This window comes from Myotis brandtii, unplaced genomic scaffold, assembly GCF_000412655.1.
Source record: "Myotis brandtii unplaced genomic scaffold, ASM41265v1 scaffold36, whole genome shotgun sequence".
NCBI lineage: Eukaryota > Metazoa > Chordata > Mammalia > Chiroptera > Vespertilionidae > Myotis > Myotis brandtii.
The window spans coordinates 1,139,821-1,159,637 of record NW_005363836.1 but is presented as its reverse complement, the minus strand read 5'-3'; the positions used below and the strand labels follow the sequence as shown (position 1 = coordinate 1,159,637).

The following is a 19,817-nucleotide window of genomic DNA, read 5'->3' as shown; positions in this document are numbered from 1 at the left end:
TTACACTACAATTCATAGTAACATTACAGTTATGAAGTAGCAATGAAAATAATTTTATGGTTGGGTCACAACATGAGGAACTGTATTTAAAGGGCCAGAAGGTTGAGAACCACTGTTTTAGAGGAATAAACTCAGTGTGAATAATATTCATTAATCTTTTGGACATTACCAATCCCATTTAGTGTTTTTTAAAGTTTTCTGATCAGGAGAAAAGAGAAATAGACTTTAAAATATAGAAACAAATGATTCGACAGATGTTTAGGGAAGCTTTTAAAATTTGAAATAAGTATAAGGAACCAATACCATTACATAAATAGGAAGTCTTTTTTTTTTTGGCTTTGTTTTGTTTTTAATCAACAGAAGAATTCATCTTAAAGACATTATTTCATTGCAGAGACTGGGACACAATAGCATATGTTTTTGGGTTTAGACAATCAAGTCTAAAGGAAGTATATTACTTATTTATTGAACAATGTCCTTAACATGGTTAGAAATAGTCACCTCTTTCGGGACACAGTCTGACGCTGACATCTTTGTTGGAAGTGTTGAAATTATTGACATCATTAATTGCTTGCTGAAGACATGGAATCACTGTGCCACTGCAACCTGAAAGGTTTATGACATTATTAGTAGGAAGGCAGTGGGTCACCTTATGGAAAGTTTGGGGATTTAAAAACATAGATTTGAGGCCTGGTTCTTGACATACTAGTAGTGTGACTGGGCCATTTGCTAATCTCTTCCTGCCTCTATTTACTCACTTATAAATTGGAGATAATGATACCTATCTCACAGGATGGTGAGATGAAATGATATATGCACAAGGCTCAGTAGGAACTCAATATTTATAGCCATCGTTAATATTGAATAACACTACTTGCCTTTACAAAATACATTTATGCTACCTTCAGGTGTAATATTAGTTGCAATTGTGATAACTACAAAATAATACTGATAATTAACACTTGTAGAGTTCTCTTAAGATTTCTAAGGCATTTTAGCATCTATTTCATTTGATCAAACCTTTTAGGTAGGTAAGGAAGTAGTTATTATTCCCACTTTATAGATAAAAAATTAAGACAGAGCAGGTGGGTACAAACCTCCAGTTGTAAAATAAACAAGTCATGGAGATGCAATGTACAGCATGGTGACTGTACTTAACAATACTGTAGTGTATATTTGAAACTTGCTAAGAGAGTAGATCTTAAAAGTTCTTGTCACAAGAAAAAAAAATTGTAACTATGTATGTTGATGGATGTGTAAAAAACAAAAATCAACTGAGTAACTTTTAAAGATCTTATTGGCTTTATTTATTTGGTAATTCATGAATCGGGCAGCATCCTACCTAGCAGATAGAAAGGAGTTCCAAGGGGCTTGCAATGGAAGGATTTTATAAATGGAAAGGGGGCAACATGAGGAAGTTATGACCAAAGAGTGAACGGTTTCAGGCAAGGTCACCTTCCTTTAGGCCGGGAAGGCAAACGGTCTATCAGGCAGACTGCCCCGCTGGTGTTAACCAGATAACTGCTGATTGACTGGTTAAAGTTACATTCCCGAGAGAGACTGAAACAGCACTGAAGTCTTCATTTGCTGAGGTGGGGTTTACAGCAAGTGACTCTATTTGGGGCGTGTGTGTGTGTGTGTGTGTGTGTGTATGTTTGTGTGTGTGTTTAACAGATGGTTACTAGGCTTATTGTGGTGATCACTTCCTGATAAATACAAATGTTAAATTACTATGTTGTAAACCTGAAGCAATATTTATGTCAATTATATCTCAGAAAAAGACTAGGCGTGGTATTTGGGCTTCAGAGGTAAACTTCAGCTCAGCTATCACATACACACTTGCCTTGGAGTGAGTTCCTGACCCCTTCTACGCTTCAGCTTTCTCATTCGGAGAATGGAGATCATAGCAGCATCCTGAAAACCCTTTCGAGTTTCCCCCGTGCCCACCGTACAAAGCCTGCAGGTGTTCACTCATTTAAAGCTCTCAGTAAGCTGGTCCTGTCACGCCTTTCCAGGTTTATCTGCCAACGGATGCCAGCCTTTTGGGAGTCCTTTCCCCAAACACATGATGTACTTTCATGATTCCATTCCCATTGTTTTCTTTGCTTGAATCTTCTTCTTAATTGAGAAAATTCTACTCATTCAATAAGGCCCCACTCAAATGGCACCTGCTTAAGGATTCTCTCGTGATGCCTGATTTGGAATTAACAGCTCCTCTCTAGTGCACCCATTTACCTCATTTACACCTCTGGTTGCTTTCTCACTGCTGACTGTGTTATAATCAGCTGTACATGCTTCTAGCTCCTCTGCTAGACAGTGAGACCCTTGAATGAGAGACCACATCTTTTTAATCTTAGTGCCACAGACCCTCTCATTTCCTCTCTTCCCCAGACCCTCCAGCCTCCAAGCCAGGGCAGACTCTGAAGTGTAGACACACAGTGTACATAGAAATACCTTTGAAATTTATTTTAATGACCACAATATGAATAGTATGAATCAAACATGCAAGGATGTCCAACAAGAGGTTTAAGTTGAAAATAATTAAGTCTTAAAGAATTTACCACAATACTAGATCTATAGTGCATGTTTCAGTAGGTAGTGGTTAACTTCAAATAAGGGACGGAAATTAGAGATGATGGTGTCCAAACTTTTGGCATAGGTGTTGCTCTGAATGCTTCTTATCCCTTCCCAGGTGCCATCCCTTGGTGCCATCATTGGCAGAATATGAAATCATATGGACTATTAGTCACAGTGAATACAACACTTCTTTCACGCATGTGAAGTTTATCGTGAAATATGGAGGGAAAACCTTGTCTGTGCTGATTTCTGTCTGTGAAACGACCTTAGCTAGGGAATGGGCAGGCTGGGAGCTGAGGTCCAGGCTGGCAGAGAAGGGCACTGTGGTTAGCAGGATCGTATGAGGAGTGCAGTCTGAGCTCTGATCCATTGTGCTTGCTCCTAGCCCTTTCAGCCACATAGCCAGGGACTGAGAGGCTGATAAACACTGAGAAAGACACTTCCTTTCCAAGAACTGAGAGCCTTTCAAGATAAACAAATTCAGACCACCTCCTTTTGACATGCAGGAAGCTGAACTGAGACATGTCCGCATGGCTTCAAGGCTCTGGTAGGTTAACACTTGGAAACAGTTTTCTGCTTCCTGTCAGGTGCTCATATCACTAGACTGCAGTTTCCCCATCAATTCTAGTTATCACTTACTCAGCTCACTTGGCCTTTCATTCACTCACTCAGCCAGTTGTATTCAGCTCCTCCTGTCTGCCTATTACTGTGCTGGGCCTCACAGGGGGACAAGTTGCCCTTGGGGAGGGTACAACACACCTCAGACTCAAACACCCCAAAGCACATCTGAGCAGCCTCCCTCTGTCATTCCTGAAAGACTCCTCTGGGCTTTTCAGACAGACTTCAGACCTTGCTTCCCCCAATCGTCCTAAACCACACCCCAGGTTTATTAACACGCTGCAGCAGAAAGAAAATCTAACACGTGCTGGATGTTTTCACCTAACTGCACAAAATGTGGATTTCTGCCTAAGACCAGTTCACTTTTCAATATGTAGTGAATATCTAAAAAAGTGAGTCTAGCATTTGGAAGCTTCGCCTCTATCATAGGTTCCTTCACAGAGGTGAGTTCACCAGGGTCCCACATGGAGGCAGGCACTTTATACAAAGCAAGCCAAGAACAGAGGGATCTTTCGTGGTCTCTCTAGGATCTTACCTTTTAACAGGGACATCATCTGTTGTTATTCCTCCCACTTAGGGAGAGAATACATAACAAATACATAACATACTGAGAAATCAATGAATAAAAGATGAGTGTGTTGCACTGTGCAGAAAAGAAAGGATGAGGTTCTTAGGAGACTATCTGGAGGTGGGAAGGAAATAAATACATCTAGCTCTAATATCTACATTCAGTGTTAGAAGAGACAGGAATTTAATATTGAAGAGCTTCATATGTGCTTATATTGAAGAGGAGAAATAAGTGAGGTGAATGGAATCTATTCTCAAGTATCTGATAGAATTAATCTCAAAGAATTCTGCCTAGAGTAGAATTTATGTAGCAGTTATATATGTTGTGGGTTTTGGACATTTTCTTATAGAACCTAAAATCCTAGAATCATCCTTTCTTTAAGGAAATGACATGGGAAACTAAATGCTTTATCTGTATAAAAATAGCACAGTAAAGCACTGTCACTCTATAATGTCTCAGAAACAATTATTTCCATTAGGTCTAAACACTTAGTAGGACCTTACAAGAATGAGTCATAGAACCCATAAGTTTTAATGATGAAATGGGGATAGGAATTTTTTTTTTTTTTAGGAAAATGAAGGAAAGGCACGAAGGCTGAGAGAAGTGCAAGTCTGGAGACAAGGTGTCAGTAAGAGAAATCAGATGTCTGAAACAAATGTGGCCCCTCTCACAGTTCTCTTCTGTGCCCACATCAGACACTGAGGCACAGAATGAATCTCTGCACAGTTCCCAGAAAGACTAGTGCAGGGTCTCCATGTGCTCACTCCTGCATACCGTCTCTCTTTTTTGTCCCCAACCCCCCTCCCATCTGGCAGCCAACAAAAAGTTCTCTGTCTCTATGAGTCTGTTTCTGTTCTGCTTGTTCATTTTGTTTGTAGATTCAATTATTGATAGATACGTATTTATTGCCATTTTATTGCTCATAATTTTTATCTTCTTTTCTTCTTCTTCTTAAATAAGACCCTTTAACATTTTGTTATATTATAGCATATAATACTGGTTTGGTGGTGATGAACTCCTTTAGCTTTTTCTTACCTGGGAAGCTCTTTATCTGTCCTTCGATTTTAAATGAGAGCTTTGCTGGGTAGAGTAATCCTGTTTGTAGATCCTTGCTTTTCATCACTTTGAATATTTGTTACCACTCCCTTCTGGCTTTCTATTGAGAAGTCAGCTGACAGTCGTATGGGATGTCCCTTGTAGATAATGAACGGCTTTTCTCTTGCTGCTTTTAAGATTCTCTGTTTGCCTTTAACCTTTTGTATTTTAATATGAGTTTTCAATTTCTTGCTCACTCTCTTCTCTTTCCAGCACCCCCATGATGTAATGTTGGTACATTCGAAGTTGCTCCAAAGGCTCCTTTGGATTCTTTTTTCTTTTTGCTCTTCAGATTGGGTGTCTTTTGCTATCTTTATTCCAAATCACTGATTTGATTCTCAGCTTCATCTACTCTACAGCTGATTCCCCTGTAAATTACCTTTTAGTTCAGTTAGCGTATCCTTCATTTCTGACTGGTTCTTTTTCATGCTGTTGAGGTCCTCACTACATTCCTTGAGCATCCTTATAACTAGTGGTTTTAACTCTGCATCTAGTAGATTGCTTAGCTCTATTTTGTTTAGTTATTGTTCTGGAGTTTTGTTCTGTTCTTTCATTTGGGCCATGTTTCTTTGTCTCCTCATTTTGGGTGCCTCCCTGTGTTTGTTTTATGTATTAGGTAGAGTTGCTACCTCTCCCAGGTTTGGTAGCATGGCCTAATGTAGTAGGTGTCCTGTAGGGCCCAGTGGCACAGCCTCCCCATCACCCCAGCTGGGTATTCAAAGTGTGCCCTCTGTGCGGGCTAAACACCCTCCTGGTGTAGTTGAGTCTTGATTGCTGTTGGTACATCAATGGGAGGGGTTTACCCAGGCCAATCAGCTGCAAGGACTGGCTGTGACCACTGGCCACCAACCACCTTAGAGGATCAGCTGTGCAGGGCCCACTGTACAGAGTAGGACTTACTTCAGCAGGGCTCTGGTAACTGCTGAGTCTGCCCTTGAGTGTGTCATTTATGGAGGTGGTTGGGTGGTGGTACTTATACATGGTCTGAAGCTTTCCACTGGGTACATTGGCCCTGGGGCCTCCCAAGAGATGCAGCCACTGTTTGTGTTCTGCTTAGGTCCACCAGGCATAAACTACCCTTTAACATTTTGTTATATTATAGCATATAATACTGGTTTGGTGGTGATGAACTCCTTTAGCTTTTTCTTACCTGGGAAGCTCTTTATCTGTCCTTCGATTTTAAATGAGAGCTTTGCTGGGTAGAGTAATCCTGTTTGTAGATCCTTGCTTTTCATCACTTTGAATATTTGTTACCACTCCCTTCTGGCTTTCTATTGAGAAGTCAGCTGACAGTCGTATGGGATGTCCCTTGTAGATAATGAACGGCTTTTCTCTTGCTGCTTTTAAGATTCTCTGTTTGCCTTTAACCTTTTGTATTTTAATATGAGTTTTCAATTTCTTGCTCACTCTCTTCTCTTTCCAGCACCCCCATGATGTAATGTTGGTACATTCGAAGTTGCTCCAAAGGCTCCTTTGGATTCTTTTTTCTTTTTGCTCTTCAGATTGGGTGTCTTTTGCTATCTTTATTCCAAATCACTGATTTGATTCTCAGCTTCATCTACTCTACAGCTGATTCCCCTGTAAATTACCTTTTAGTTCAGTTAGCGTATCCTTCATTTCTGACTGGTTCTTTTTCATGCTGTTGAGGTCCTCACTACATTCCTTGAGCATCCTTATAACTAGTGGTTTTAACTCTGCATCTAGTAGATTGCTTAGCTCTATTTTGTTTAGTTATTGTTCTGGAGTTTTGTTCTGTTCTTTCATTTGGGCCATGTTTCTTTGTCTCCTCATTTTGGGTGCCTCCCTGTGTTTGTTTTATGTATTAGGTAGAGTTGCTACCTCTCCCAGGTTTGGTAGCATGGCCTAATGTAGTAGGTGTCCTGTAGGGCCCAGTGGCACAGCCTCCCCATCACCCCAGCTGGGTATTCAAAGTGTGCCCTCTGTGCGGGCTAAACACCCTCCTGGTGTAGTTGAGTCTTGATTGCTGTTGGTACATCAATGGGAGGGGTTTACCCAGGCCAATCAGCTGCAAGGACTGGCTGTGACCACTGGCCACCAACCACCTTAGAGGATCAGCTGTGCAGGGCCCACTGTACAGAGTAGGACTTACTTCAGCAGGGCTCTGGTAACTGCTGAGTCTGCCCTTGAGTGTGTCATTTATGGAGGTGGTTGGGTGGTGGTACTTATACATGGTCTGAAGCTTTCCACTGGGTACATTGGCCCTGGGGCCTCCCAAGAGATGCAGCCACTGTTTGTGTTCTGCTTAGGTCCACCAGGCATAAACTACAAAGCAATCTGCAGATGGCTGCTTCTTGTGCTGGGTGTGGAGGTGACTAGGCAAGGCCAAGCTTTAAACCAAGGCTAGATGCTGGTGGTGCTGTGGCTGAGGCCACTTAGCTAGAGGTACAGGGCTTGCTGAGGCCAGATTTGAGAGATTTTAGAAAAATCTGAAGCATGAGTCATTCCTATGGTAAAGTCACTGGAAACAGTTTGAGTGGGCCTAAAAGTTGGGTGAGGCGGGGTTTCAGGGAATCACCAGGGTAGGGAAGACAGTGTGAGCCAAGTTGATGGAGACTCATGTATGGCACCACCTGCCAGCTCTGTCGGGGAGGGTTCATCAAAGAAACAATGGCCTCTGCCAGCACTTCTGTCTGGGAGAAAGATGCCACTCCAGATCTTACCCTGATTCAGTTCATCCCTGATGTCCCTGGTGCCTTTTAAGCTGCTACCCCAGCACTGAGCTCAGAGAGAGTGAGCCTGAGTAAGTCCATGCTTGGGACTTTTAAGAGGAATTGCCTGGGACTCCAGCAGCCTCCATGTTATTCAGCCATAATCCCTGCTGATTTTTACAGCCAGAAGTTAAGGAGACTTCCATTCCCGGGGTTCATGGTGTGGGCCTGAAATACCTTGCTCCTCAGAGGGGACCTCCACAGCCAAGGTATCCCTCCTGATTTTTATCTGCCACACGTGGTGTGGGACCAGCCAGTTCAGAGTCTCTACCCCTCCTATCTGTCTTGATGTGGCTTCTTTAATTTCATAGTTGTAGGGTTTCCATTCAGCTCAATTTCAGGTGGTTCTGAATGATGGTTGTTCTATAGTTTAGTTGTAATTTTGATGTGGTTGTGGGAGGAGGCAAGCACTATCTTGGCTGGAAGTTCTCAATAATCTAGTGTTTTTATTGCTATTAACCTCCCTGTTAATAAGATTGTGGCATGGTACACTTCAGTTAATGAAATATTTTGTTTTCATTTACTGGTAATCTTTCCTTGATAGTTCAGAATGTACTTCAAATTTTGTAGGTCCAAAGTCTTTTTAAGATCCTTGATAATTGTTCAATACTGTGAAAATAATTTCTACTATATGTAACTGTAAAATCTTCTTTAATTTAGTTAATAAACTTATTTTTATTTTCAATGTCTCTCTAAGTGCTTCTTACTTGCTGGTTTCAAAAGAAACAGTTGTAAGGTAGCCAAATACTCATTCCCAATAATATTATTTAATCTAAATACTTATGTAGATGAAGCTCATAAAAACTCAGACATCATATAAACAAAATTCTTGCCTTGGTCTTTGTGGCTCAGTTGGTTGGGCATCATCCCATACACCAAAAAATTGCCGGTTTGAATTCTGATCAGGGCACATGCCTGGGTTGTGGGCTTGTTCCCTGGTATCATATTAATGTCTCTCTCTCTCTCTCTCTCTCTCTCTCTCTCTCTCTCTCTCTCCCTCCCTCCCTCTTCCTCTCCCTCTTGTCTCTCTAAAAATCAATCAAAAATCTTAAAAAAATATAAAAAATTCTTCTACAGAATCGTAACAGTGGATTAGAGAAAGGAGGTTAATGTAGGCAAAAAGAGTTGATTTTTTTAAAAAATATATTTCTTTATTGATTTCAGGAGAGAGAGCTAGAAACATCAATGATGAGAGAGAATCATTGATTGGCTGCCTCCCCTACTGGGGAACGAGCCCGCGACCAAGGTACATGCCCTTGACCGGAATCAAACCTGGGACCCTTCAGTGCACAGGCTGACGCTCTATCCACTGAGCCAAGCCGGCTAGGGCAAGAGTTGATTTTTTTTAAAGATAATTGTCCCAGAAAGTTAAAATCAGAGTGCCTTTCCCAGTGAAATCTGAGTGAATAACAAAATGATTTTAAGTAACAATGATCACATTTGCATACATTTATTTCATTTGATTGTCTCAAATTCCCTATGAGGGAAATGGGGCCAATGTTACTAATGTCTTTATATCATAGATGGAGAAATGGAGATTTATAAAATTTGAGCAAGCCTGTCCCGGTTTAGAGTGAGTTAGGATTTAAGCCCAGCTTTTATGATGTCAATTTCTGAGCTAATTTCAATGCCACCATGTGGGTTTTAAACCCATTATGGTGAGGGATCAGATTTGTATTGCACAGTGGTATAATTATATGCTACTTCTCTTCTTTGAAAATGCAGAAATATTGTACAAATTTTGTGAAAACTACATGCTAACAATTTGAAGTCACTATTGAACATCTGGGCATGATCTACAGTAGGGTCCAAAAAATAGTCTCCTATGTCAACTTCTGAAGTGTTGAGGACTGCACATTTTAGACAATCAATTCATTTTGAGCTAGATATGATGGAAGAATTATTAGTTTCCTTTTATTTGTATGGCTTCTCTCTGTATTACCTTAGGTTTTCTCTTGACAACTGCTCGGAATTTTCTTTGACTAATGGGATAGCTTTATTAGTGTGTTAGGTTTTAGTTGACTGTAATAAAATCCAAAATAACAATGGCTAAATGAATATGGAAGCATTTCTGTTCCAGTAATATAAATTCTGTAGGTAGGCCATTGTCAGTTCACACAGACCCAGGGAAAAGCCCTGAGACTATATATCTACCTTTATAATCAGAGAGCAGGGAGTAATAGAAGAAAAAGGTTGGCCACTCAGTCTGGTAACTAATAGAATTTATTAAGGGAAGCTTACATAGAAGAATGACTTAGGCAGTTCCAAGACAAAATGGATCCATGCACCATTTGGCAAGCATCAAATAATTATATAGGGTAACAGGGTGGAATAGTAATGGGTACTAGGTACACGATATTACATGGCTGACTAGATCAGGACAACAACCTATTCCAGACCAGCATCAACAGGAGACAAGGAGGGGTGCTGATTTATGTCAGAATGAACATCAATTATGATTATTCTCTAAGGGGAGTCGGCAGAAAGCAACCTCCATTCTGGCCCAGGTCCAGCTTGTGGGATAGAGAGTGGTCACATCATGAAACATACTCAACCCCTTATGAGCATCTCTTACAATCTAACGTGCCCTCCTCTTCTTCGAGGTGCCTTAAGTGGTCAGTGAGGGGCTTCAGTAGCAAGTCAGTAGCTCACTTAGTTGCTAATTGACCGCATTGGAGACACAGTCTATAGCAACAGTACATAACACACACACACACACATAAACACACACACACACACACACACACACACACACACACACACGAAAAGGAACAAATTAAAAGAAGCAGTCTAAGTATTAGTGATAACTTTTTTCATGCTTTCCCTCATCCCCAGAACCAACCAGTGAACTAGAGGGTCACCTAGGCTTGGGGCTTGGTTGTTGAAAGCATTCACTTGAGTTCTCATATGTGTTAACAAAGAAGACATATTAGCAGATTAATCTGGTATAAAAACACATTTAGTTTGGATAATGGCATAGGTGCCCACCCATACACCCCTCCCCACCATAACTGGATGCCACAGCAACAGCAGAAGAATAAGATTAGAAAGACAAATATTGAGCAGGAAGTTGAATTGAGAGATCTCCGTCTATGAGAATTAAATCTGTAGCCTGATCTTTAGATGTTAATGTGGCCACATTAACCTGGCCAGACTGGCTAAACCATATATGTTGGCTGGGAGTAAATGGTGTTTTCTGGTGTAAAGAAGTGAGTAGGATGAGGAATATGTCAGACTAGGATGCCTACCATCTCCTCTCTTTCAATGGTACATGTACAGGTCCACATAAAGTGTATCTCCATAGATCCTGGCTTCATTTAATGACAGGATCCTGCTGGATACGAGCAGTTCCTCTCTACACAGGGGCATGAGGTAACTGACCCATCTCCAATGCAACATCCCATTGCACATTTCAGTGAGTTGTCCCTGTTCTAATAAGGCATAGTGCTGTCATTATCATAGCTTGCTGGCCAACATCAGGATTATTATTGTGTAATTTGTTTTCCACACCTTTACCGTATGGGATGCCTCAGCCTGAGTTCCCAGCCTGGCAAATGGACCAATAGGCCTCATGGATTGGTCATATAAATGACCAACTTTATCTGTTGTTTAAGGACATCATTTTTTCATTTCACAGACAACCCTGTGTGCTATATGGGAGATGGAACCTCCCAATAACTACATTGACCAGTCTGACTCCTTAGCTATGCCCCACTCTCTCTGTGTACTTAATCAACAGTGTCTACTGATGAGTCAGTTGCTAAAGTGTGCATTTTTACCGAGGCACCTGCTTCCTGGTTATCTAGAGATGTAGACTCCTTATGGGCAGGGACATGGAAGACAACAGATCTGCCTCAGGCTCTTGTAAGTGAACCCAAATATCTTTCCATATCTCTTGTCCCTATAAAGTTTTGTTCATAACCATCCACCCCTCCTTTTCCATTGTCAAGTCATAATGTCAATTCCTTTAAAAGGGCCCAACTACTAGTATACAAGATCAGTGACCAAGGATCATGTGTGATTAACAACCAGCCAGCTCTTCATTCAGCCCACTGACTACTGTGGTTTGTTCTTGTTCCATCCGCATAGTGTCAGTGGATGGTTGGATGACACTGCCATCCAGGTAGATGGATTTCCTGGGCTAGGACTGTTCAAGCTGCAGCCAGAACTTCCCCCGTTCTGTCTTTTCAAGTTGCAGGGGCTGACACAGAGATAGGAGCAGGAGCACTTGGAGGGTCTACATATTCAACAGAGCCTAACAATGACTGCATCTCTGAAAACAAAAGCCTATTTGACAGCGTGCTCTTCTGCTTAGGTAGGCATGCCATTTAGTCGGTGTAGGAGTCTGAGCCTTGGCAGAGGCAGGCTGGTGGAACATGTTGTCTACCCTCCCCTTGATGCGTAGGGAAGTTGTTACTGTGAATGGATGCTCTTTGGTAAGAGGCTCCACCTGCAGGAGCACTGTATACACTGCCAATCATTGCTGTTCTATTGGGGTGTATCTGATCTCTGCCATTTTCTACAATTGGGACCGAACTCCCAAAGGCACTCTCTCCTTTTGCTGTTTTTCACTATAATGCCCAGTTCAGGGGTTACTGAAACATCTAATCCCAATGGCAGCCCCACTTTGGAAAGTTCAAGGCCTTTAATCTGTTTGGTCCTTATTTTTGCTTTCTTAAAGGCACCCTATTGTTCAGCTCCCCAGTCCCACAATATGGCCCTTTTTATGTAACTAGGCATTATAATAGGCAAAGGCATTTGCTAAATGAATATAAATGTTCACCAGTACCCCCAAATTCCCACAAAAGCCTGTACCCTTTTCACATTTTTTTGTTATGGGGTAGGCTTGTCTTTGTCTATGATGCCCTCAGGGACAACGTGTGTCTTAGCTGACCACGACTCCCAACAGCTTCACTGTGGTGTCTGGTCCTTGAATTCTGTGTGAATTCACTGCCCATCTTCTCTGTTGTAGATGGTTCAGCAAGGCCTGCAAGGTTTTCTGCAGCAGAGGCAAATCTTCACAGGTAAACATTATGTCATCAACACACTGAGTTTCACAGAGGCTGGGAAGGAAAACAGTGACAGGTCCCGAGCCACCATCCCATGGAGCATGGTGGGGCCATGGAAATAGCCTTGAGGGAGCTCTTGGAAACTATACCCCAAGTGGGAAACTCGTTTTCTAACAGTTTCTTTGTCTCTGTGAGAGCGTCAGCCTTGCAGCAGGGGAAGACTGCAACCCACTTAGAAAACATACACACAACAACAACTCATACCAAGTGACAGTGTAATGAAGCCCAGCTTAAATGCACGATGATGCATGAAAGAATGCAAAAATTGGGTTTGTCCAGGAATCTGGAAGAACCAAACGGCCATCTTGGGTTTCCGATAGCCCCGACTATTTATTTCATTTACAACCATTGTTTTCCCACCTTAATTTCCCTGATTCAGGAGCAAACTGTTGCCATGTTACAAGGACATCAGGATGGCAACAGTCTGAATATGAGGGGTCATTTTTGCAGAAGCAGAATGGACTTTATTCATATGCACCACAGTCTATAGATTTTGTTGTTGCTGACTTTTTATAAAAGTCAGCTAAGGCATTTCAAATACAAAACTTTAGCTTTTACTATTGAGAAGATCCGGTTTTTCAAGTAAATAAAGGCCTGATAGAGATAAGCTAGCATGCAGAAAATTATTTGATAAAACATAGAATCTTTGCTTTCTAAGAAGAAAACGTGTCATAATATTTTATCAGGAAAAGAACTATAGTCCAAGATAACTTTGTCATTTGAACAGAGAAAAAGAGATCCAAACTCTAATTTTACATCAGCTTACTTTTCATATTTAAATCCACTTAATAAATCCATTCTAATTGACAATAAGCAGTTTGACCACACATTAAAAATTTTCCCAAATATTCCTTTTTCATAAACCTCTACAATTATTGCTAAAGGTTTTACCTAAAACATTTTATTCTACTTAAATATATTTAATTTATTAGTTCTTAATTATGTTTAGATTACCCCCTAAAATATATGACACTTTAGATAAAATCAGCCATCATTCTAAGTTATTTTTGCTGATACATTTTTAAGCCTAGGTAAAATGAAGGTATTATATTTAATTCTGATAACTTTAATTCTGATAACTCTAAAGACATGTCTATTTTAATTAAACCAATAAACTTAAACTAGCTTTAATATCAAATATTTCCAAGATCACTTGATCCTGAAAAGCATTTGGGTTAGTTTCCATATGTCTGAGAATTTTAGAGTACCCTATCTTTAATTTATATAAGCACTCAATTCCTTTAAGCCAATTAAACATAGCTCATTTACAACTTAAAAATACCATTTGGTGGTAGAAAACACCACATAAATACAACACATATATAGAGACACATGTACATACAGATGCAAACAGAGATCTCATGTCATCCATAAAAGCAGTGGGATCTTTTCGAAGGACCTTTCCCCCCCAAACCCACCCCCCACCAACCTTTATCATCCAGTCCTGATGCTAACAGAGTTGTAGACATTCTAATACAGTTTTCTAGTTTCAGTTCCTCTAATTTTCTAACCCTGTCTTCTGCCTCTAGCTGGGTGTCAGTGGTCAGCAAAACCTCCCATAAGAGCAGCCAGCCCACAGCTATGGCCATAACGTTTCCTTCCTTGCCACAATGTGTAACTTGTAGTAGTTCCTCAAACAAATGCATAAAATCAGTTGGCATATTCAGGAGATTCCCATACTCATGCAATAGTCCACATACATCTGGCATACAGGCCACCCCTCCCCACATGATGGTTGATGGTCAACCAGGGATTTCCCCCATGGATGTCTCTTTCTTCAGTATATTGACTGGTTCACCAAGTGTTAGTGGATAAAGCTCCAAGACAGAAAATCTACATTTTAAGTGCAGGGCAGGGAACATCCAAAGGAAGAGGCTGCCCACTCCAGTCTGGTAATTAAATAGAGTTTATTAAAGGGAACTTAATATATGAGGCATATCTTGGGCAGCTGTAAGACAAAAAGGATCCCCATGCTGCCTGGCAGGTGCCAAGGAATTATACTGGGTAAAAAGGGGAACAAGGACTAGTACATGAAGCAACCAGGTAAGGAAAATTACTTTATAGTTTGACCAGGTCAGGACAACAACCTGTTCCAGGAACCAGCACATAACAGAAGCCTCTGGAGGGGTGCTGATTTATGTCAATATGAACATCAATTATGATCATACTAGAGGCCTGGTGCACAAATTCATGCACTGGGGGGGTGGGCGGTGTCCCTCAGGCCAGCCTGCACCCTCTCCATTCTGGGACCCCTCTGGTGATGTCCGACTGCCAGTTTAGGCCCAATCCCACAGGGCCTAAACTGGCAGTCAGACATCTCTCTCACAATACAGGAGACATCCCTCTCACAATCCAGGACTGCTGGCTCCCAATTGCTCGCCTGCCTGCCTGCCTGATTGCCCCTAACTGCTTCTGCCTGCCAGCCTCATCACCCCCTAACCACTCCCCTGTCAGCCTGATAGACGCCTAACTGCTCCCCTGCCGGCCCGATCACCCCCAACTGCCCTCCCCTGCCAGTGCAGTCACCCCCAACTGCCCTCCCCTGCCGGCCTGGTCAATTTGCATATTACCTCTTTATTATATAGGATAGTCTCTAAGGGTGTGGGGGAGGGTTGTAGAAAGCAACCTCCATTCTGGCCCAGGTCCAGCTTGTGGGACAAGCAGTGGTCACACTATGGAACAGTGTCTCCTCCACAGCAGTGCAGGGCTGATCTGGCCATGGCTTAATCGTCAGACATTGATGCTATGCCATTCTTAGGAGTATTGCCTCATGGTCCAATATGAGTGCTTGTATGTTGGCCAGAATTTAGTCACGTGGCCATACCTAATTTGGGAATCTTGGAAATGTAGTGTTTTAATTGGTGCCTCACTGATAATCAGGGTTCTGTCATAAAGAAGGGGAGAATAGATACTAGGAAGCAACTGGCAATCTCTGCTACAGTTAAAGATGGTTAATTATTTTATGTATCTGCATTGTATGGCTTTTAAATTGTCTTTGCTGTGGAAAAACTTTTTATGTCATAGAATCTATTAAGTTTCTGCCTAAGGATCATAGTTACTATATTACTAAGAACAAGAAAAGCTGAATAATAAATAATTTGATATAATATTTTGCATTTACTGGTACGTTAAGCAACTGGCTTTTCAACTACTTTTATATAAGATTCAGATTTCAAATGGCCAAATTGTGACTAATGGGACTTCAGTCATTTTTCTTTGCTCTCATCACTTAGAGAAATGGGAATGCATTCAGGATTTAGAGTTATCATAACCATTAAATATGTACAATTTATACTACATAATGACTACTATTTAATGATACACAGTTTATAACATTTGCATTGGTGATGAATCAAGATTTTCTTTTAGCCCTAACTGGTTTGGCTCAGTGGATAGAGCGTCAGCCTGCGGACTGAAGGGTCCCAGGTTCGAGTCCGGTCAAGGGCATGTACCTTGGTTGCGGGCACATCCCCAGTAGAGAGTGTGCTGGAGGCAGCTGATCCATGTTTCTCTCTCATCAATGTTTCTAACTCTCTATCCCTCTCCCTTCCTCTCTGTAAAAAAAAAATCAATAAAATATATTAAAAGATTTTCTTTTAATGCCTAGTACAGTATCTTCCACATAATAGATATGTAATCTATGATCTGTTTTTTAAAGTTTGCATTAGTGCTAAATTGAATTGACCTTCAGTACTCTGTTGAATTTATTTGCCTGATAGATAAAAGACCCTTAATAGATTCTGCTAATATCCAACCATTAGTCTCCTGACAGTGTTACACTGACTCTGATTTAATTTGATTATATTGGATGGCTGTGGGTTATTGCTATGCATAGAAGAGGCCGCAGGGGATCAGGTTACTTCCCAGGTACGTAAATGTTGCCTCTGACAGTGACCACACCTGCAGCCTCTGGGACTAGGAAAGCCTTCAGAATAATGAAGTGCACTGAGGTCAATCAAATCAGCTCTCACCTGGAGAATAAGGACTATCACAAAATTCATTACTGATTGCAATTACATATTTATGACAGTCTTTAATCTTACTTAATCCTTCTCAAATATCGACTTGGTATACTATAAGAGCACACTTGATCATTTTCTTTGTATCTGAGCTACATGTCTTGTAATGACACAATTGTAATGCATAAGACCCTTTAGGGACTGTCTCTGATTACAAGTTAGACAACAGAACAAAACTTTCACCTTTCATCAGATTTAATTTATCTTTAGAAATATACTCCTAACTTTGGCTTTTAGTATGGCCTTATTTTATTAGTCACCCTGGGCACTCTTTCAGTTTTCTTTCTGGTCACCTTCATAATGCATTAAACTGGGTGAGGGGGAGGGGCTGCGGGGGGGTGGAAAGCAGTTCATATTCACAGATGTATAAAGGGGAGGGAGAATCGCCATATTTATTTAGCACCATTGGCATCTCTTTGGCTCCTAGAGCCTGTAATTTTGCTAATGGGTAGGGTGAAAATTGTACAGTCAACACTTTGGAATTTAAAAAATGTCTTTTAAAGTTTTTCTATACAGAACAAAACTTCCTCACAAATCCAAGCTCTCTGCTGACTGGGTCAGGGGCTTGGATGTGGGACAGTAGAGGACAGGTCTTTAGACTTAGGGTTGAAGGTATTTTGTCCATCTGTTCTTTGGTTTTGTTTTTTTCTTTGCAGTTGCATTAGCAATCTTTTTGAGGGAAATGTTCTTTCTTCATGGGTTTTCTCAGCTGCACCTTCTCTTAGCCAAGATGATAATGGGGGAGATAAGGAGATGCAGCTCGTCCACATGCAGGTCCTGGTCCTGCCTATTGGACCTCCGCCCGCCCCCCCCCACACACACTCACATTACCCTCCCTCGAGTTCACTTAGGTCTTCCTGTTTGTTGGGGAGCTTCTGGCATCCACCATTGACTCAGGGCTGGGGAAACCTGTGAGCTGTTTCTTCAGCACGTTTTGAGCCCTGTGGTTTCACTTTGCTGACTTGACCCACTGTTTTCTCCCTGGCACAGTAGACCCTCAAGGCTCTGCCACTTCCTTCCTTCAGTGCCCCGCCTTTAGCTCTCCACTCCATGGGAACTGCTGTCTCCACCAGCGTGTCACCCGGCCCTAAACACAGCAGCTGTGTCAGTGTCTCTGGTGTTCAGCTTGTCTCCCTCTTCCATGAACCTCAGGAAGATGCTGGTGTTGGGGAGGGTGCTTCTCCACATTGGGGGGCTGGGAAGTACTTAGGGGATGATCGTGGCCCTCTCTCTGCCATTCCCCTTCTCCAGAAGTGTCCACGCATGTGTGCCAGAACCCCCCGGGAGGCTGTCTCCTCAGTGGCTTGTAGCCGTTCTTTCTATTCGGGGTCTGTATTTGTTCTCCACCCTCTCATTTGTGAGTTTGATGCTGAGGCAGTTGTGGAGAAGTAAGGACACCGTCTCCTGCTTCTCTTCCTATGCTGTCCCCTCCTAGCACCAGAAGAGCTTTGTCTGCAAGGCTCTTCCTTGCTGTTTTCTGCCCCTCCTGTTGGCTTTTGCTCTCCCAGTTCCCTGCGGCTATAATGATGGAAAGGTTGCCATGGGTGAGGGGAGGGGACTGGACACAGTACTGTTACCAATCCAAGAAAATACTTAAGAGGTATTTAAAGATTTTAAGAATATTGTTACAGTGTCATTAAAATACACACCCTATTTTTTCTGAAAAACACAACTTCATTCTTTCTCATAAGTAGGATATGAGTTTCCAGGCTGCCCTTATTCTTTTTTTAGTAGGGTAATTTTGAACAGTTAAAATGATTTTGTTGTTTTAATCAGTTTAAATAATGTTATTTTAATTCAATTACCAATGCAACAGAAAGCTGCAATCGCTAAGCCATACAGTCCTGTATGTCTAGTAACAACAAGCTTTCAGAGCTCAACCTAAAATTTATGGGCATAAATAGGCCCCTGACCAGCTCTAGTTCTCCATGACAACAAGTCAGTGATGGCGAACCTTTTGAGCTCGGCGTGTCAGCATTTTGAAAAACCCTAACTTAACTCTGGTGCCGTGTCACATATAGAAATTTTTTGATATTTGCAACCATAGTAAAACAAAGACTTATATTTTTGATATTTATTTTGTATATTTAAATGCCATTTAACAAAGAAAAATCAACGAAAAAAATGAGTTCGCCATCACTGCAATAAGTTGTGCAGCCCAGGATCTTTTAGGAACCAGGCTCTGGTTAAAGTCTACTTCCAGGGCTAGGGTTGCATCTTCCTGGTTATCAGAGCCAGGAAACTGCAGACATGGAACAAGTCAACCAAACATAATGAGTCAGAGACCTACCGGCAAGGGTGGCTCAGGAAAGTGTTAGTCTCTAGTGCACTGTCGTGCTGATACCAACGAATTGTTCTTTCTCTTGTATGATTTAGTTTGAGGGAGCACATGAAAGATAAGGCAGGATGTGAATTTGACCAGGTGTGCATCGTTATCACCAAGCCTAAAAAAACAACTCCCTTCTACATATACAGAGCATCCTAAACCAGCCAGCAAATACTAATGAGTGCCACTCTGTGCCAGACATGTTGGGCTCTTAGAGGACATTGACAACACAGTCCCTGATTTTAAAGAGCTAGTGTCTTGTTGAAAAGATGATTCATTTGTTTATTCATTCATCAAATATTTATTGAGTTCATCCATTGTGCCAGGCAATGTGACATGTGGGCACAGAACAGAAACAAGATAGATATGAGCCCTGCTTCTATGGAGCTTATAATCAGAGGGATTGATGTTCAGTAAATGATTCTGTATCTAAATATTCTCAATTGTAGTCATATGGACTTATTTTCCTTTATTATAAATAAAAGAATCCAAGAAGAAGTGGTATGGTACCCAGGTGTTCATGGGGAAAGTAGGATCTGAACTAGCCCTTGAAAGAAAATTAGGCTGTGCATATGCCAAAAGGAACGGGAGCCTATTCTGGATGAGGAAAGCTGTGGGGACAGGGTATGGGGTGCATTAGAGTTGATTGACCGATAGACAACAGAGTCTCTACAGTTGAGATCATATTCCCCAGCTCATCATCTAAGGCAGTGGTTCTCAAACTTCCTAATGCACGACCCTTTAATACAGTTCCTCATGTTGCGGTGACCCCCAAACATAAAATTATTTTCGTTGCTACTTCATAACTGTAATTTT

General features: G+C 41.5%; 1 protein-coding gene across 5 annotated transcripts in view; it reads left to right on the top strand.

Annotated features, from left to right (window-relative positions):
* The window catches only part of PTGER3 (prostaglandin E receptor 3 (subtype EP3)), a 119,903-nt gene that overhangs the window by 48,722 nt on the left and 51,364 nt on the right, over nucleotides 1-19,817 (top strand). For 2 of the 5 annotated variants that reach the window (XM_005871909.2, XM_014544344.1), the window contains exon 3: nucleotides 12,560-12,611. The exons of the other annotated variants lie outside the window; for them this stretch is intronic. In XM_005871909.2, coding sequence (XP_005871971.1) covers nucleotides 12,560-12,611 — 52 coding nt within the window. The remainder of the gene's footprint in view (nucleotides 1-12,559; nucleotides 12,612-19,817) is intronic. 5 annotated transcript variants of the gene reach the window in all.